Raw genomic sequence first — 18467 nt, forward strand, 5'->3', positions numbered from 1 at the left:
ATTTTTCATTGAAGGAATTCAAAGTAATTAATTACTGGCCTTTCCATTACCCTATTTTCAATGCCTCATTTAGTGTTATACTTTTGACATCACTGTTTAAATATACATTTGCTCTCACTTGTCACAGGCTTAGCAGGGTTCCAGTAGATTCTGCCAAGCATGACAACCAACAACTAAAACAGTTTGTAAGTGCAGAGACCTTAAAAAATACACCCCAGTCACCATTTTTGGACATCTCAGAACCAACAATATCATGCAGAATACCATGCCAGATAAAATATATTAAAATTAAAACATATGGGGTTTAATTTTAACCCTTTTTTAAATCAACAGATTAAAGTTGGATGAGAGCTATGACTATACTTACAGAAAGCTTTAAAAAAGAATAAAAGCCACTTCTTGTAAGGTTTGTGTATGATTACAATTATGGAGACATAACTCTAAATTTAAAAGAATGCTTACTTTAAAATTACATAATATATAAAATTCTCTAAGTACCTTCACATATGTCAGTTGATGAGTGGAATAACTTTTAAGATTGGTAAGTAAATAATATCATTACTATGATTCTATAGATGAAAACAATGCATCTCAGAAATATCAAAAAATGTATTCAAAGTCAAAGTCAGTAATTTGTTGAATCAGCACTGTACCGTAACTCAGATTTCCTTAATATAAATTATATGCTACTTCTTCTTGATCATATCGACTGCCAGGGGTAAATAAATAATCATTTATTCATCTATTCATTCATTCATTCATTCTTCATACATTTACTTAGTGCCTATTAGTACAAAACACTGTATTGGGTGCTGTGAGATTTATGGAGATTATAAATCAGCTTTGTTGCTTAGGGGACCAGCAAGGGAAATAAGAGGTTCAGTAATAGCTGTGAAGGAGTGGAAAATCATGCCTAACGAGACAGTTACAGAAAGGAATATGAAAGCTCATCATTGAAATAAATGATTTCCGGCTAAGGAATCATGGAAAGCTGTATAAGCAAAGTGGTATTTTAGGTGAGTCCTATGAGTGGTTGGGATTTGGGCAAAGAGAGATAGGGTGTAAATTCCAAGGAGTGAAAACAGAATGAGCCAAAGAAGAGAGGAAATCGAGATGTTCTTGAGAAACTGTGAATCATCCATTTCTCTGGTGTAAAGTTTGAAGGTAGAAGGAGAAAGATAAGGCTAAAAACATTGTTTAATAACTGGACTGAGGTGTTCATAATTTTCATAGGAGGCAGAATGGGGTGATGAAAAATAATAAAGTCACACAAGTTAAGGTTCAAATAGCTCTGCTGCTTAAGAAACTGTGTGACCATGATCAATTTATGTAATTTCTCTAAAATGTTCATATGCCATCTATAAAATGTGGACATTTGTAAAATATTTGAGAAATATTTTTCAAATAAAAAATTTTTTACCTTCAGTGTGAATGTGAAGATCAAAGAACAGGATGTCTGAAAAACAAATGGCACAAGAAGGCCTTCAGTATAAAATTATTTATTTTCCTATTCTTTGGAGTCAGTGGGGGAACAGGGAGTGTGTTTGCTGAAGATGGTGATGTCATGAGAATCAGTTTTAGTAAATCAAATGTGTTGGGTAAATTAGAGGAGACAGGGACTGGGCAAGGTGGCTCATTCCTGTAGTTCCAGCACTTTGGGAGGGCAAGGTGGGTGGATCACTTAAGCCCAGGAGTTAGAGACCAGCTTGGGCAACATGGTGAAACCCTGTCTCTACAAAAAATGCAAAAATTAGCCAGGCATGATGGTGTACACCTGTAGTCCTCCAGGTACTTGGGAGGCTGAAGTAGGAGGATGACTTGAGCCTGGGAGGTTGAGGCTGCAGTGAGCCATGATTATGACACTGCACTCCAGCCTAGGTGACACAGCAGGACCCTATCTCAAAAAACACTAAAAATAAATAAATAAATAAATAAATAAATAAATAAATAAATAAATAAAATAGAAGAGAGATTAAAAGATGAGAAGCAGAAAGTCTTTCATTATTATTATTATTTTTTTACAGTAAGGCATGGAAAAAATGCTTCAATGAGGTAACACTACTGGGAATATATCTAGAATTATAAAAGAACACTGAAACAAACTCTAATTACATCAAGGTAAAGTACTTACAGGAAAAGAAGAAATCAAAATTAATTTTAGAATATTGCCATAGGAAAAAACTGAATGAAACCAAACTTTGAAATAAAAAGACTTTTATACTGAGCTCATATTCAAAACAGGGGCTCTAGGTCTTTTGGTCCTCTTATCTTTGATTTCTAAGACAGGTCATTTGGATGACACAAGATATTGTCAGCCTTCTGCACCTGGATAATTTCCACCTTTAAGTACAGCTATTTAGGAAACTCAACAGAATTACCAAATAGGGATTCACTTCAATGGCTTTTTAAAAAGACTCTTGAAAATTACCGACTTTGAGCTTAAGAGTGCGCCAATAGTTTACTTGACCACAATTCTAGTATCCGAAAACCCATATGGTCAAATAGGAATTTGCAGCTCTTTGTCAAATGGTTTGACTATTGAGCCATTCTTTTTAAAATGGATGTGTGAGGTGTCAAAGCCACCCTCTCCATTTGTTATATTCATTTTACAGAGTCAAAGTAAGGCTTGAAGGAAACTCTTGTTTTTCCTGAACTTCTAACAGTAAACATGTAAATTTTTCTAAATGTTTAAGTATCAACTAAATATTTATGAAAGTAATGACTGAACTCATATAACTAATATAATTGACATTTATTGAGTATTGTCTGGGTGTAACATGCTGCTTAAAACTAGGCCTTGAATAAAAGAAGTGGATGGAAGAGGAAGCATGCGTGACTGTGATGTTTACAATAAGCTGATGGGAAATGAGTGTGTGTGTACACGCATGCCTATGAAATGAAATAATCAAACTCTATTCCCCTAAGCTTACTTGACTCTTTCTCCTATCAGAGTGGCTGAAAGAATTCAGTTACTTTTTCAGGGTTTCCTACACTAGGACAATTCTAACTTGAAAATTTAATATCTAAAAGCAATATTTTGTAAACTGGAAGACACGTTCCCCCGCCTTGACAGGCCACTGCCATCCACAGAGGAGGCCTATCTGGACCCTATCTTCCTTGACCAAACTAAGCCACCAGAGCTCCCAACTGAGTGGCTGACTATACAGTGTGGCTGTAGCTGGCAAGGCCCAGCTGAGTCAATCTCCAGAAAGAGGCTATAATTAAAACCAGAAACTCACCACTTTCTAAGAGATTATCTGGAAAAAAAAAATCCCACCATGCTTTTCATCCCTGTTTATTTAAGCCTTTACCAAAACTCCAAACTTTCCAATATATTTGCTTTCATTCAGATTCTAATATCTATATGTATATGTCCCTCCTGTACTCTCACTCAATCCTTTCCCCATCCCAACTCCCTAACACTTTCCAATATCCCCACTGTTACTTAGCAAAATCCTCCTTAAAACTTCTGTTTTCTAAGAGATAGGGTCTTGCTCTGTTACCCAGGCTAGAGTGCAGTGGCCCAATCATAGCTCTTTGCAGCCTCAAATTCCTGTGCTCAAGGGATCCTCCCACCTCAGCCTCCCTAGTAGCTGGGACTACAGGTGCATGCCACCACACATAGCTAATTATTTTTAATTTTTAGAGACAGGGTCTCACTATGTTGTGCAGTCTGGTCTCAAACCAAAATCCTCTTTAACTTCATCTCTTCCCTGGACAGCCCCTGTACGTTTTTGCTGTAATTAATTGCTGGCTGTCCCTGCCATATTTTCAAGTTGGGGCTGGGTTTTTACTCACATCTCAATATTCACAGAACCTGGAGCAGGTATGCATGCCATCTTAGTTTCTCACTGGCACTCATTCATAGATGATCCCAGCACTGGCTCACTGTCCTCTTTGCTACTATTTCTCTTTTTGTTCTCAGTGATTTCTCAATGGATATCCATGGGAGTGATTATTCAACACTCTGTCCTTCAAATACTTTGCCTTCCTTACTTCCAAAGATGTTTTCCCCCATCCAACCTTAGCACTCATTACCCTGTAATTTTCAAAACCTGTACTACATAACTAAATTTTGATCCCATGCATATACTTTCTCAATCACTATTATCTATGTTTTCAACTTTCTAAGTTTACTGTAGTGTTCTCATTTCAACGACATACAGACAGTTAATTTATGGACCCCAGCACTTTTTAAGAGAACATAAGCCCCTATAGTATTCCCCATTTCTTTGCAAAGAGTCCACGATCCACCATGCTATTTATTTGGCAAATCTCAAAAACTAGTTAATTCCACCTCTTCAACTGTACTTCTGCACACAAGCACCAAGAAGGGTGGGAGAAAAACAAACAAAAAATGCCTGATGTCTGTTAAAATTTATGACCACAAATCTCAAGTGGGCTCTCATTACAGCCCAGTATTTTTACTGCATTTCTTTACCCAATTCACTTTCTCAGTCTCCTAGCAGGTATTTTGTATCTCTCTCCATCACTCGTTAAATCTTCAGATCTTCATTCTCAGCTAATTACCTCATTTATTATTTTACTTAGAAAGTAGGATAATTCAGAAGAGAACTACTTCAGAGTCCCAAAACCAAATCTTCCAAGCTATTTGCATCTGTACATCTATACTCTCTCTTCTTTCCTAGGAAAATTAACGAACTGGTAAAAAATAGCCAAGGCAATTTTGAAGAACAGGCAGGAGGATTTACATTCAAGATATTACAATTTATTAGAAAGCTATAGTAGTTAAGAGAACATACCATTGACACAACAAATAGCTAAACAGTGAAAACAATGAGAATTGGAATGGAAAAGTGTAGAAACAGACCAAACATGTGCATTCATCTGACTTATGAAAAAGTGATGCTGCAGTGTAATGGAGACGGTATGGTCTTTTTAATAAACAGTGTAGGTCAAATGGGTATAAACATGGAAAAACTAATCTTGAACTCTCATTTACACCATACTAAAAACTAATTTCAGATGAATCGTAATCTAAATATAAAAACAAAACAATAAAACTCTTAGGGATAAAAGACCATGGTCATGATCTTGGGGTAGAGAGAATATCTTCAATAGGACATAAAAAGAAAAAGATTATAACATGGATTACAAGAAAATTAAAACCTCCTGTTCATTAAAAAAAAGAAAAAGAAAAACAACTAAAGAAACCAAACACACCACAACCACTAAAAAAATACACTAAAAAACCAAAACACTGTTGAGGAGAATGAAGAAGCAAGCCACAGCATGGGCAAAGAGACTTGCAATACAAATATCTAACAAAGGAATAGAATATATAAATAACTACCACAAATTAATAAGGCAGAAACAATCATCTAAAGAGAAAATAGGCAAAATATTTGAATAAATACTTCTTTAAAGGGGATATAAAATTCATTCATCAAAATGTGAAAAGATGCTCAACTTTATTAATTGTCAGGAAAATGCAAATTTAAACCATAATGATGTAGCAGTGCATAATGACCAGAGTGGCTAAAATGAAAAAAGATAATAATAAATGTTGACAAAGATATGAAGCAAGTAGAACTTTCTATACAATTACTGGTGAGAGTATAAACTGGTAGAATCACTTTGGGAAACTTGAGCAGTATCTACCAAAACTGAATATACACATCTCTTTAACCCAGGATTTCCACTTCTTGATAGATATCTGAAAGAAATGCATACCTATGTTCACAAAGAAACATACACAAGTATTTTTATGGTAGCACTGTTTATAATAACCCAACTATGGAAACAACCCAAATGTCTATTAACAGTAGAATGGGTAAATAAATTGTAATATGCTTATGCAAAGGAATACTATTCAATGATAGTGAATAAATTATATATACAGGAAACAACATTGAAAAATTTTACAAACATAATGCTAAAAGAAACCAGACATAGAAGAGTATCCTCTCTGTAACTCAATTTGTATAAAGTTCAAAACCAGGCAAAATTAATTTAAGGTGTGAGAAATTGGGAAAGTGATTATCCATGGTGAGGGGTACCAGTTGGGTAGGGGGTTGTTTTAAGCACAGCAAATTTATGAAATATCCTATTAGAAATAAACATTATTTGGGTTACCTTTGCATTTGTTAACAGTGATCATCATGGTATTTCAAGTGGGATAAATGAGTAACAAAATAGTAAAAACACAAAATTACTATCAAAGATATGAATTCAATTCAGATTGTCAACCTTTCCTTCTCTAAAGTCTGCATAAAACAGGTCTAGGTTTTGCAAAACTTACAATTCTCTTTATGAAGCCTTCACTATATTCTCTTTTAAGAAAAGAAAGACATTTTTAATCCATATCTTTATTTGCAAAACTGTAAAAACAAAAGTGAGTAAATTACTTTGAAATAAATCAAACACAGGCAGTCACTTTCCCAATCAACCTTTTATCTCATCAGGACAACTGTGAACACCTAGAATACTGTTTCTCAAAGCCCAGTGCATAGAATCCCTACATGACTACCCCTCTTGGAATCTGTTGCCACATCAATATAAAATGGGCATAACAATAGCAACTATCTAAAGTTGTTAGAAGGATTAAATGAGACAATGCACATAAAATTCATTAACACAGTGACTGCTCAGCAGATGGTAACATTTAATACTAACAGTCTTAATTTATTTTTGATAATGTCATCATCATAATAACCTGACATGCTCACTAAATCACTATTGATTTCTAGACTCAACCCTGGACCTAACCAAAGCTGAAGGGCCCAGAAATCTGCATTTTAACTAGCATTTGGACTGATTCTTTTTGCACACTACAGCTTGAGAACTACTATCCAGAGATTAGGGCTTACTTCTTGTTTCTTCTTCATAGCTCCAATGCAGGGGTCTGTACACATGAATGCTTATTGACAGGCTGACTGATATTCAATATTGCCAGACTAGTATGATGTAAATTATTAAGGGAATCTGCAATTTGTTTTAGATTTGTGTAGTAAAAGAAAATAGATTTTTAATTTTTGACTCCAGAAAAATAGAAAGGGAGGGCTGTTTTGTTAACAGTATCAAAAGTAACTTCAGCTTCAATTATGTAAACTCTTTGTCATTTGAAGATATTTGAATCATGTCACACTTCTCATAACCCATTTTATTTCCCTTAAAATAGTGTAGCTCGTTTCAGTTTTTTTATTGCTTCCTTTTTTTTTAGAAGATCCACAAGGCATAGACATGTGTTTACAGAGAGAACAAATGACCATATTCTCTGGGACCTGCATTATTAACTCATTTATGCCTAGTGTTCCATTATTGGAATTCTAAGCATGTGGGAGTTATTTATATACTACTGCTCAAGATCATTACCAGAGTCTGATTGCAAAAATTCAAAAAATTGCAACCTCAGGCATAAATGGGTTAATGAGTCCAGAACTGGGCTTCCATAACCGCTTTATTTCTTACATCTGTGTTCATTTAAAGGAAGGTTCCAGTAATTTGTCTAAAAGGAGAAATTGCAAGTGAAAAGGTATTCAAATGTTTAATTCAAATAGAAATTTAAGTCAAATCACAGTAGGTATTTGTACTTTTTGTCTATAAAAGTTATACAATCTGTTGCACTGAATGAAAATTTTTAATGAGAAAAGAAATCTCATCAGATGTTTGATTGCATTGAAATTACAGAGAAGTTAATCTTTCACCAAAGAGAAAAAATTAGGAAATATTTTCAGCTTAGTTCCTGTTTCATTTTATTAAGTAAACATAATGGTTAAAAGATAAAACCTACATATCGTTTCAATGCAAGATGTTTAAGAACAAATTTTCTTGTTTGGTGAAAAGTCTTGAACATACGCTTTATTGTGAAAAATAAATTCATATAGTTCAGTTACATATTTTCAACCACTGTTGGCTATCTGTGTAAATCTAAATTCTATAAGTTACTTGAAGAGGTCCAGTGAGGCTTTGTGAGACATTTATTTTATGAGCCAAATATAAGCGTGTTTGGGGTTAAACATGAAGAACTTGACCTCCAGGCCACCAGATGGACTTATTATTTTCCAGCCAATAATGTATTCCTTTATAAATATCAAATACCCTTGATTTTCTGATGCCACAATTAACCTTTAAAATGACTCTGAAGTACAGTGAGACTTTTCTCATTCTCAGGAGAAGGAAGGATAATAATTTTTTTCTTTTCTGGCAATGATGCTAAGTTCTGACAGTTTGCTAAGCAGTGGAAATCATGCTGTAAGCAAAAGTCTCTGCAAGACAGAGATTCTTACAAAATAGTCCTTATTTTTCCAATGGATACTGGCTACTTTTATAGGATCCAATTCCAAGAACAACTTCACAGAAGCAAGGGTTCCCTGTCCTGCAACTGAAATCACAAGACATAGATTGAAATGGCTAAGGCTTTTCTTCTACCTCTGTCCAGCTTAACCCCTGCCCTTCCTAGTTTATCTTTGTTCCACAGGCTGAATTTGTACATCCAAATCAATTACAGTAGCCTATGTTCTGATAGGATAGAGTAAAAATATGAAAATGCGTAAACATTTTAAGTAGAAGATTTAGCTATTTAGCAAAACAGCAACAATATGAAAAGCACTTTACTTAAGCATACAAATAGTCTGATTTCTGTTGGTTACTCAGAAAATTCCAGACCTGTGAAGAGCAGCAGAAAACTGCAGATGAAGTTTGACTCCTCTTGAGCACTTACCATTGTACTTCCTTGCCTTTTGAGAACTGCTTTGGTAATTAAATATGGCCTTCATTAGGGGGTCTCATAAGAGAAAATGGCCCATCAAAGACCAAAGCAGAGTCGTACATAAACTGGTCATATTTTACATTATATCTGTTTCGTTGGCTCATTTTCTCTGATAATTCAATTCTAGATTTAAAAATGCACCAAGAGTAAAATAAAATTTTGATATTTCTTATCAGTGATGGTGAGTGTGAATTCTAGTGTGACATCTGAAACAAAATCTGAGCATGCTCAAAGGTAGAATAGATTTGGAATAGGAGACCATTTCTGGAAATCTCTGGTTGGTGGGTATTTATACATTCTCATCTTATTTAAAAACTTACAATTGACTCTGTAAAAAGGAAAACTAGACTACACTCGTGACTAGAAAATTAAGATCATTAACATTGTATCCATTTTAACACGGTACCCCAATACTATGTATCATTCATTCATTCTTCATTCATTCAATTGTTCCCCATATTTTCTGTTACTCCCTTAAGTTTGGAGCTGGATCTTAATTAAATGCTTAAGATTTCTCCAAAGAATAAATATAAGAAGTAGGAACACTTACTTTCCAGTAATAAACTGACTCCTGGATGGTGTGCAAATAGGCTGGACATAGTAGTTCTCCAGTTTAACTCCTTCGGCAGCGAGCTTGTCAAGAGTGGGCGTTTTAATCTCAGATCCGTGGTAACCCACATCTCTAAATCCCTGATCATCGGCTAGGATGAAAATGAGATGGGGCTGGGAGGTGGAAGTTGTGCTGGGCTCTAGTCTGTCTCCAGCTTGAGCTAGTAAGGCCCCTTCTTTCTCCTCTTCTAAACCCTGGCCCCAGGACAGGTAACCATAAGTGAGGAGGCAGAGGATCCAGAATCCTGCCAGCGCCCCCATTGCTAGCATCTTTCCAGGACAGACCCAGGCCTGTGGAGAAGGCGGAGGCGGATGCCCCGCACAGCCCCTGGGAGCCATTCACTCGGGTCCCAGGTGAGACGCCACGCGGAGAACCACGCGCCCCGCGCCGCTGCGGGCGCACACATGCACCCAACAGACGGTGGAGACTCTCCACCTGGCAAGAAATCCTCCTCTCCTCTCAGCTGTCACCATGTCCGACAACTTTAATCTTCCATAAGTGATGGCTTAATGGATGGGACTCCGGAAGAACAAGGAGGGCTCGCTCTTCTCCAGCATATTTCACTTTCTCCTCCTCCTCCCCACTGCCTAGAGCAGCTTCCACAGAGGGAAAAAAAAAAAAAAAAAGTTAATATCTCCCCCCAAAAGTTCTCTGGAGAAAAAAAACAAGCAAGGAATTGAGAATCACACTGGACAAGAACTTTTCGTGGCCAGAGCGCCCTCGACGTCGGGGAGCAAGGCTGACTGTCCTGGGAGTGCTGGTACGGAGGGCAGTGGGAACGGCTGTCTGTCCTGCGGTCCCCACACCTGGAAAGAACTGCGAAGTGGACACGTCGCGTCGGGCTCTCATCGGACAGATAAACTGCCGTAGTGGACGGCCTCCTGATCACCTTCTCCACTTTCCCAGGGCTCTCTGTTTTCCCCAGTCCTTTCCTAGGCGTTTGCCAATCTCCCCAACACTCACCAGGCGGCGAAGTGAGGAAAAAGCCGTTTCCTGATCTCCCTCCACCTCTGCAGAAACTCCCGGCAGCAATTCCTTTTCCCGGCTGCTGGGGAGCCTGAAGGCCAAACCCGGGTCCCTAGCCCCGTGGCCGGCCAGCGCGGAGCCCGTTTGGCCTTTGCGGAGCTGGCGCACCCGGCGCAGGCGCTACAAGCTGCGTGCGTATTCTCAGCTAACTTATTTAGCTTTGGCACTCCGAGTTCTTTTGCCTCCTCCCTCTTTTCTCTCCAGTGAATCACAGAACGGTACTTTCTTCCTTAGCTCCCCCGGGAAGAGGGGGAGGGGGAAAGGACGGTTTAGAGGCTCGATCTTTCCTTTTTCTTTTCCGGGAGGTGGATGGCCAAGGCAGAGGAGGCTTTGCCAGAGGGAGAGCTGCGTGCTGCTCGAGCCTGACGGGATTCCAGGGTATCCGCCTGAGCTACCGCGTCCCAAGAGTGTTGCCTCCTGCCCATCACCCCGCGAGAGGGAAAGGACGGCGGCGGCGCGAATGGGGAAGGGTGAAGCGGGCGCTTCTTTTTGTGGGTCTGTTGGTGAAGAGCCCTGTCTCCCATCCCTAAAGTTGCGCTTGCAAACTTTTTCTGGCTTCTGGAGGGAGTCAGAGAGAAGGAGCAGGAGTAAAAACAAAATGCGTAGGACACTCTTTCCTCTCTCCAACTTCCTTTTCAGGTTTTCCTTCATTAGTTCCCCCACCCCCATCTTCTTATTCCTTTTGTCCCTACCTCCTTTTTTTTTTTTTTTTCTTCACTAATGATGACAAATTTTAAGTTTTATTTCCTCTCCCAATAGTTGGCTTTTACAGCCTGATTCTTCGTTACCTTTTCCCTATGTGAAGATACTGGAATTGCCCGCTCCCTCTTACCTCTACCCTAACTTACCCACAGGGTGTCTCCAGCCAAGAGCATGGAGAGGAAGAGTTCTGCGTTTCTCCTTCAAGAACCGCGAAGCCAGTCTGCATTCCTGCATTAAAGAAGCCAGTGTTTCCCATCCAGTAATTCAGGGAGCTTCATCATTTCTTTCTTTCTTTTTTACTGTGTGGAGTAAAACCATTGTAAAAACTTGTCTTGGTTGTGAAAATACTTTTGATTTTACTAGAGTTATAGTTTTAAAGCCCTGCTCAAAGGCAGGAGAGGGATGTATAGTACAGTCTCTCTTTATAGAAGAGGCAATGGATGCCAAGAGCCACTGAGACATTTTTTCTAGCACCAAATTTATTCAACAGTTACTTACTGAACACCTACTGTGGGCTAGCACATTACCATATCAGATTCTCTCAATTGACTGAAACATAAATCTAGGTTGCATTTAGTCATTTATTTTTAATTCTCTCCTGTTCCTGCTGAGTTCCCAGGCAAAACTTTGTGAAATAGGAACTTTGAAAGGCGCGATGGTGCTCCCTGAAGTTAACTTTGCTAGCTGCTGTAGGCCTTCTAGTCTCTGCTCTTCCCTGTAGCCTTTCTGGCTAATCTGGGGAGAGACAGTCAGTTTTAGAAGACATGTTCAGAAAGGTGAGTTTAGCAGTTCTGTAAATTAAGTCACTACATATGTAATGAGAGTACTGAGTGTCAGGGGATTGAAAGGCACTGAGAGGTAGGGCTCTAGGCCTAATGGGCCTAGCCAGGTGCTTGAATGGGAAAGATGCAAACACTCTGATCAATCTAGCCTTTTATTTGGGGAGATAGTGACTTCTTGTGACATAGCACAAGAAGTATCCATGTTCTGTGCGAGAAGGAGGCACATTTTCAGTTGAGGTTCCAAGCCATAATAATAATAAAAACTCAAAATGTTTGGAATACTTACCATGTACTAACCATAGTACTCTATATACTGATACATACACACATATACAGTTGTATCTATCAGGGATTAGTTTCAGAACCCTGAGGGATACCAAAAATCATGGATGTTCAAGACGCTTATGTAAAATGGTACAGTATGTGTATATAACCTACATACTAATATATCTTCTATGCTTTAAAACATCTCTAGATTACTTATGATACCTAATACAATGTAAATGCTATGAAAATAGTTGTTAGAGTGTATTATTTTTATTGTTGTATTTTTTTTTTATTGTTTTCTTCTTTTCTCAAGTGTTTCCAGTCTATAGTTGGTTGAGTCCCATAATGTAGCACCTGGGAATACGGAGGGCTGACTGGGTATGTTTGTTTATATAGTGCTGTATACAGTTTATTTCTTTTCCTTCTATATCAACCTTATGAGGCATTCTTCCATTCAACAAGTATTTGGGGAGCTGGACCAATGCTAGAGGACGGGAAGGTAATGATGAAATAAATCAGTCTCTGCTCTGTTGAAATATACACCAGAGTGCAGAAGAAATACATTCATCAATGAATCACCCTACAACTCCAATAGTTACTTACTATGTTACTTACTATACAAATGTTCTGAAAAAAAGGAACATTTTCAAAGAAATTTTAAAACACAAAAAACAATATAGACTGGGTACAACTACTGGGTGGGGTGGTTCAGGGGAGTCATCTTTAAACTGAGGATGTGTTATTTTGTTTGTCATTGTCTTTCTACAGAAAACTTAGACTTAGAAATCTGACTTCAAAGCCGATGGTTTACAAAAGATATTCTTCCTACAAATGGGCTTTAAAGTCTTTGCCAGCCACATAGCACAGAGATAAAACAGCTGCCAGAATTAGAATTCTAATCCCCACACGAGGCATGCAGACACTCTATGCTCAGGATAGAAGGACAGAATTCAGGTCCTAAAAGGCCATTTCTGCATTAAACAGCACTAACACTAAGAAAGACTAAGAACTACTTACAATTACTAATAACAGCCAAGAAACAAGAATGGCCATGCCACAGTAGGCCAAATGAGATGTGACTCAAAGAGGAAAATCAAAGGCAGCTGAGTGCCCTACCCACAGTAGGCAAGACTTATTTCACATCCCTAAGGAAGACATAGAGAATGGCATCAGAGGCTATTGAATGCCCTAAGCTTTATAGTGCACATACTGGTATTGTAAGTACATATGCTTTGCATTTCTCATTATAGGATTGGGTTGCATGTGCTCTAAGCAACAGTTTTAGCATTCTCATGAAGTCTCCAGTTAAAGACCCTCTGTAACTTACTAGTTTTTTCCTGATTTTAGAATCAGCATTTTAGTATTCAGGCATCAGCTGCCCTTACAGACGTCCATCTTAGGTTTATTTCAGCTTGAATATGCCTATATTACACACAAACTCTGGTTGTGGAGTGGTTATATAAAAATTTAAGCTGTTATTTGATTCACAAAAAAAAAAAAAAAAAAGAAAGAAAAGAAAAATAGAACTGCCTAGAAATGAAATCTCTATGGACTGAGTCTTCAAGTGAGGGTTAATCTAGAGGTGAGATGAAGCTATGCCTTAAAGTATGTTAAAAATTTGGAAGCAGGAGAGAAAGTTAAAGGAAGGACATTTCAAGTTAAAGAAAAGAGAAAGTCAGTTTTGCTGAACACGTTTGGATTGGAAGATTATGGGAAAAAATGTTGGGAAGTTCAAGTGACACCAGATTTGAGAGACTTTGGAAAAGTATGAAGAGCTGGAACTTGATTCTGAGGGCATTAGGAGGAATGAAATCCTTTGAGTAGAACATAACATGATAAACTATTTTAGTGAGGTGATTTCTGGGATAGATTTATAGGGATAGAAGTTACAAATGAGCTGCTTCAATCCATCAAAGTTTGAAGAGTTGTAACTTTACTCTGAGAGTACTGAACCTATTGACTTCTTAGTGGTTTTTTTTTTTTTTTTTTTTTTTTTTTTTTTTTTTTTTTTTCTTGATTAGAGTAAGACATGATGAAAAATATAGGAAAAAAATTCCCAGGGCATTTTCAGGGAGACACTTGAGGGAGTAAAGACTAGAATCACACAACTGCCATGGTGTGTAAAAATTGTGCAGCAAAATATTCCTTAGGTTAAAAAACTATGCTTTGGTTTTGTTACCTGATGGGAGAAGAACATTTATTAAAAACTCAGAAAGATTTAATCAACTAAAGGGGGGGCAAAATGGACAAAAGAATAAGGGACGCAAGATAGGACCTTGCTTGACTGGATAATAGAAAAGAATGAGTAGATTAAATTGGGAGAATGGCCGCCAACGAAAAGGGATGGTATGATTAATGTACCACAGGGTGCCTGGGGTTCCTCAAGGGGCAGACGAAGGGTACTGGATGCCCAGAGGTTGGAGGGTGGAGTGAAGGATTGGGTATGGGGAGCCTGTCAGTCAACATAAAAGCTAAGAAAATCACAAGCAAGCAGTAAAGTGGGTAGCTAAACACTATTTCTTTGAAACATCCATGTTAAATCTCACCATTAAAATGACATTTCCCACAGCCTCCCAGTATACATGGACTGAATAGCTTATGAATTTCATACACCTAAAAAAATATTTGAAGGGATGCCTAGTAGGACAGCATGCCTGCCACACCATTTCTGTTTCTTCTGTAGGTACTTATTTTCAACTAAACATATACTCAAGTTTCAAAAAGAATCAGCTAAGTGTAGGTTTAAAAATAGTGAAAACAGCCAATCCAGAGATTTACAGACTATTAAAAAGATTTAAAACCCAATTGCTGCTTGGTTGCATTTATAAGTACATTAACTACTCAAAATGAAGGAATGTCACTGTGTTTAAATTAATACACAAATAGTCTAAAACAGATGTTTACCCTAATATGATTGTTTTGACATGGATGACATATAATAAACTCCTTATTAAGTATTATTAACTCTTTACTAGGCTATGGAACTTAGGCTGCTTTGAGCCATTAAGTTATCACAAGCAACATTCACTTTCTGATCAAGACCAAGTAGGATGGTTAACTTTCTGGTTTAGTAAATGTTGAGTTTGCTTCTGATATGGTTAGACAGTGTGCCCTCCCAAATCTCATCTTGAATTGTAGCTCCCATAATTCCCATGTGTCATGGGAGGGACCTGGTGGGAGATAATTGAATCATGGAGGAGGGTCTTTCCTGTGCTGTTCTCATGACAGTGAATAAGTCTCACAAGATCTAATGGTTTTATAAAGGGGAGTTCCCCTGCATATTCTCTCTTTCTTGCAGTCATGTAAGACATGACTTTACTCCTCCTTGGTCTTCCACCATGACTGTGAGGCCTCCCCAGCCATGTGGAACTGTGAATCAATTAAACCTCTTTCATTTATAAATTACTCAGTCTCAGGTATGTCTTTATTAGCAACATGAGAACAGACTAATATAGTAAATTGACACCAGAAAAGTTGGATGTTGCTGTAAAGATACCTGAAAATGTGGAAGCAACTATGGAACTAGGTAATAGAAGAGGTTGGAACAGTTTGGAGGACTCAGAAGAAGACATGAAAATGTGGAAAAGTTTGGAACTTCCTAGAGACTTGTTGAATGGTTTTGACCAAAATGCTGATAGTGATATAGACAATGAAGTCCGGATTGAGGTGGTCTCAGATGGAGATGAGGAACTTGTTGGGAACAGAGTAAAGGTCACTCTTGCTATGCAAAGAGACTGGCGGCATTTTGCCCCTACCCTCGAGATCTGCAGATCTTTGAACTTGAGAAAGGTGATTTAGGGTATCTGGGGGAAGAAATTTCTAAGCCACAAAGCATTCAAGAGGAAGCAGAGCATTCAAGTTTGGAAAATCTGCAGTCTATGCAATAGAAAAGTAAAACCCATTTTCTGGGGAGAAATTCAAGCCTGCTGCAGAAATTTGCACAAGTAACAAGGAGTAGAAGGTTAATCACCAAGCCAGTGGGGGAAATGTCTCCAGGGCATGTTAGAGACCTCTGCGGCAGCCCCTCCCATCACAGGCCTGGAGGCCTAGGAGTAAAGTATGGTTTCCTGGGCTGGGCCCATGGCCCCCATTTCTGTGTGCAGCCTCAGGATGTGGTGCCCTGCGTCCCAGCTGCATCAGCTCCAGCTGTGGCTAAAAGGGGCCAACATACAGCTCAGGCTGTTGCTACAGACAGTGCAAGCCCCAAGCCTTGATGGCTTACACATGGTGTTGGGCCTGTGGGTGCACAGAAGTCAAGAATTGAGCTTTAGGAACCTCCACCTAGATTTCAGAGGATGTATGGAAATACCTCAATGTCCAGGCAGAAGTTTGCTGCAGGCATAGAGCCCTCATTGAGAACCTTTGCTAGGGCAGTGTGGAAGGGAAATGTAGGGTTTGAGCCCCCACACAGAGTCCCCACTGGGGCACTGCCTAGAGCAGCTGTAAGAACAGGACCACCGTCCTCCAGACCCCAGAATGGTAGATTCACCAAGAGCTTGCACCATGTGCCTGGAAAAGCTGCAGACACTTGATACCAACCTGTGAAAGCAGCCAGGAGTGGGGCTGTACCCTGCAAAGCCACAGGGGTGGAGTCACCCAAGGGCATGGGAGCCCATCTCTTACATAAATGTGCTCTGGATGTAAGACATGGAGCCAAATGAGATCATTTTGGAACTTTAAGATGGAATAACTGCCCTGTTGGAATTTGGACTTGCATGGGGCATAGAGCCTCTTTGTTTTGGCCAATTTCTTCCATTTGGAACTGTTATATTTACCCAATGCCTGTACCCCCATTGAATGTTGGAAGTAACTAACTTGCTTTCGATTTTACAGGCTCATAGGCAGAAGGGACTTGCCTTGTCTCAGTTGAGAGTTTGAACTGTGAACTTTTGAGTTAATGCTGAAATGAGTTAAGACTTTGGGGGCTGTTGGGAGGAATGATTGGTTTTAAAATGTGAGGACATGAGATTTGGGAGGGGCCAGGGTTGGAATGATATGATTTGGCTGTGTCCACACCCAAATCTCATGTTAAATTGTAGCTCCCATAATTCCCATGTTTCACGAGAGGGTCCTAGTGGGACGTAATTGAATCATGGGGGCAAGTCTTTCCTGTGCCGCTATCTCATAACAGTAAATAATTAGTCTCCTGATCTCTGATGGTTTTACAAAGGGCAGTTCCTCTGAATACACTCTCTTGCCTGCTGTCATGTAAGACTTAACTTTGCTCCTCATTCGCCTTCTGCCATGATTGTGAGGCCTCCCCAGCCACGTGAGACTGAGTCTATTAAACCTATTTCCTTTATGAATTACCCAGCCTAAGGTATGTCTTTATTAGCGGCATGAGAACAGACCAATACAGCTTCCTTCTTTTGGAAAGTCTCTGTTGAATAGTAACAGTAATAATGTGTCAATAAAAGATGAATGCTGTGGGAGAATTAAAGTTCCAACCATGTATAAATGTAGTTACCCAAAAGTAGCAAGGTTTTTGACATCAGAAATTCAGAAAATTTAAACTGTCAAAAAGATCTTTCTTTCATTCAACAAACATCTTTACCCAAAAGCAGACTTTTAAACAAAATTTTTATGATGAGAAAATACTAAAATTTCTAAAAAATTTTAAAAAACCACTCCTATTAGTTAAATTGTAAATAAAATTCTATATTCTTTACATAGAAAATTTCTGTTTAGACTATCAATTCCTGAAGTTACCTGGCCATTAGAATCCATTAAGGATTTTTTTTTTTTTTTTTTTTTTTTTTGAGACAGAGTTATGCTCTTGTTGCCTGGGCTGGAGTGCAATGGTACAATCTCAGCTTACTGCAACCTCCAACTCCTGGGTTCATGTGATTCTTCTGCCTCAGGCTCCCCAGTAGCTGGGATTACAGGTGCCCACCACCATGCTCAGCTAACTTTGTATTTTTAGTAGAGACAGGGTTTCACCATGTTGGCCAGGCTGGTCTCAAACTCCTGACTTCAGGTGATCTGCCCACCTCAGCTTCCCAAAGTGTTGGAATTACAGGAGTGAGCCACCATGCCTGGCCTAAGGATCTTTTTTAAAAAAAGAAAATTCCTAGACCCAAGACCAAAATCAAAATACCCACAGTCTGCAACTATTTATGTTACAGATAGTGCTGCAGATGATCCTGTGTGTGTTGAGTTTTGAAAACCACTGATTTACAATCTAAATCATGAAAAAGTTTTAATAGGACTGCTTACTCGGTAAAGTTGGAGTCATTTACCAAATGCAATATGGGAAACAGCTGAAAAACAAATGGGCAAGTCTAGAGTTGGAACATCTGAGGGCTGAGCACCTAATTTCTGTCAGATGGCAGGAAGAAGCAAGGTTGAG

At 38.6% G+C, this 18467-nt stretch overlaps 1 protein-coding gene and 2 long non-coding RNA genes across 6 annotated transcripts in view; 2 read left to right on the top strand and 1 right to left on the bottom strand.

Moving 5' to 3' along the window:
* The window catches only part of ARSJ (arylsulfatase family member J), a 76828-nt gene extending 66283 nt beyond the window's left edge, over positions 1-10545 (bottom strand). The window contains exons 1-2 of one of the 3 annotated variants that reach the window (XM_007999638.3): positions 10305-10545; positions 9282-9928 (exon numbers count right to left, since the gene is read on the bottom strand). In XM_007999638.3, coding sequence (XP_007997829.1) covers positions 9282-9679 — 398 coding nt within the window. In that variant the 5' untranslated portion in view covers positions 9680-9928; positions 10305-10545. Of the gene's footprint in view, positions 1-9281; positions 9938-10304 lie in introns of all 3 variants that reach the window. The other 2 variants (XM_007999637.3, XM_007999639.3) reach the window with 2 other exon arrangements.
* The window catches only part of LOC103236146 (uncharacterized), a 189237-nt gene that overhangs the window by 107397 nt on the left and 63373 nt on the right, over positions 1-18467 (top strand). The window lies entirely within an intron of this gene.
* LOC140712016 (uncharacterized) lies at positions 10657-11399 on the top strand. Of its 2 annotated transcripts, none has more exons than XR_012093413.1 (2): positions 10657-10745; positions 11222-11399. It is a non-coding gene; the product is annotated as an uncharacterized lncRNA (long non-coding RNA). The 2 variants fall into 2 exon arrangements; XR_012093412.1 differs by having other exon boundaries at positions 10698-10837.

This window comes from Chlorocebus sabaeus, chromosome 7 (genome assembly GCF_047675955.1).
Source record: "Chlorocebus sabaeus isolate Y175 chromosome 7, mChlSab1.0.hap1, whole genome shotgun sequence".
Lineage (NCBI taxonomy): Eukaryota > Metazoa > Chordata > Mammalia > Primates > Cercopithecidae > Chlorocebus > Chlorocebus sabaeus.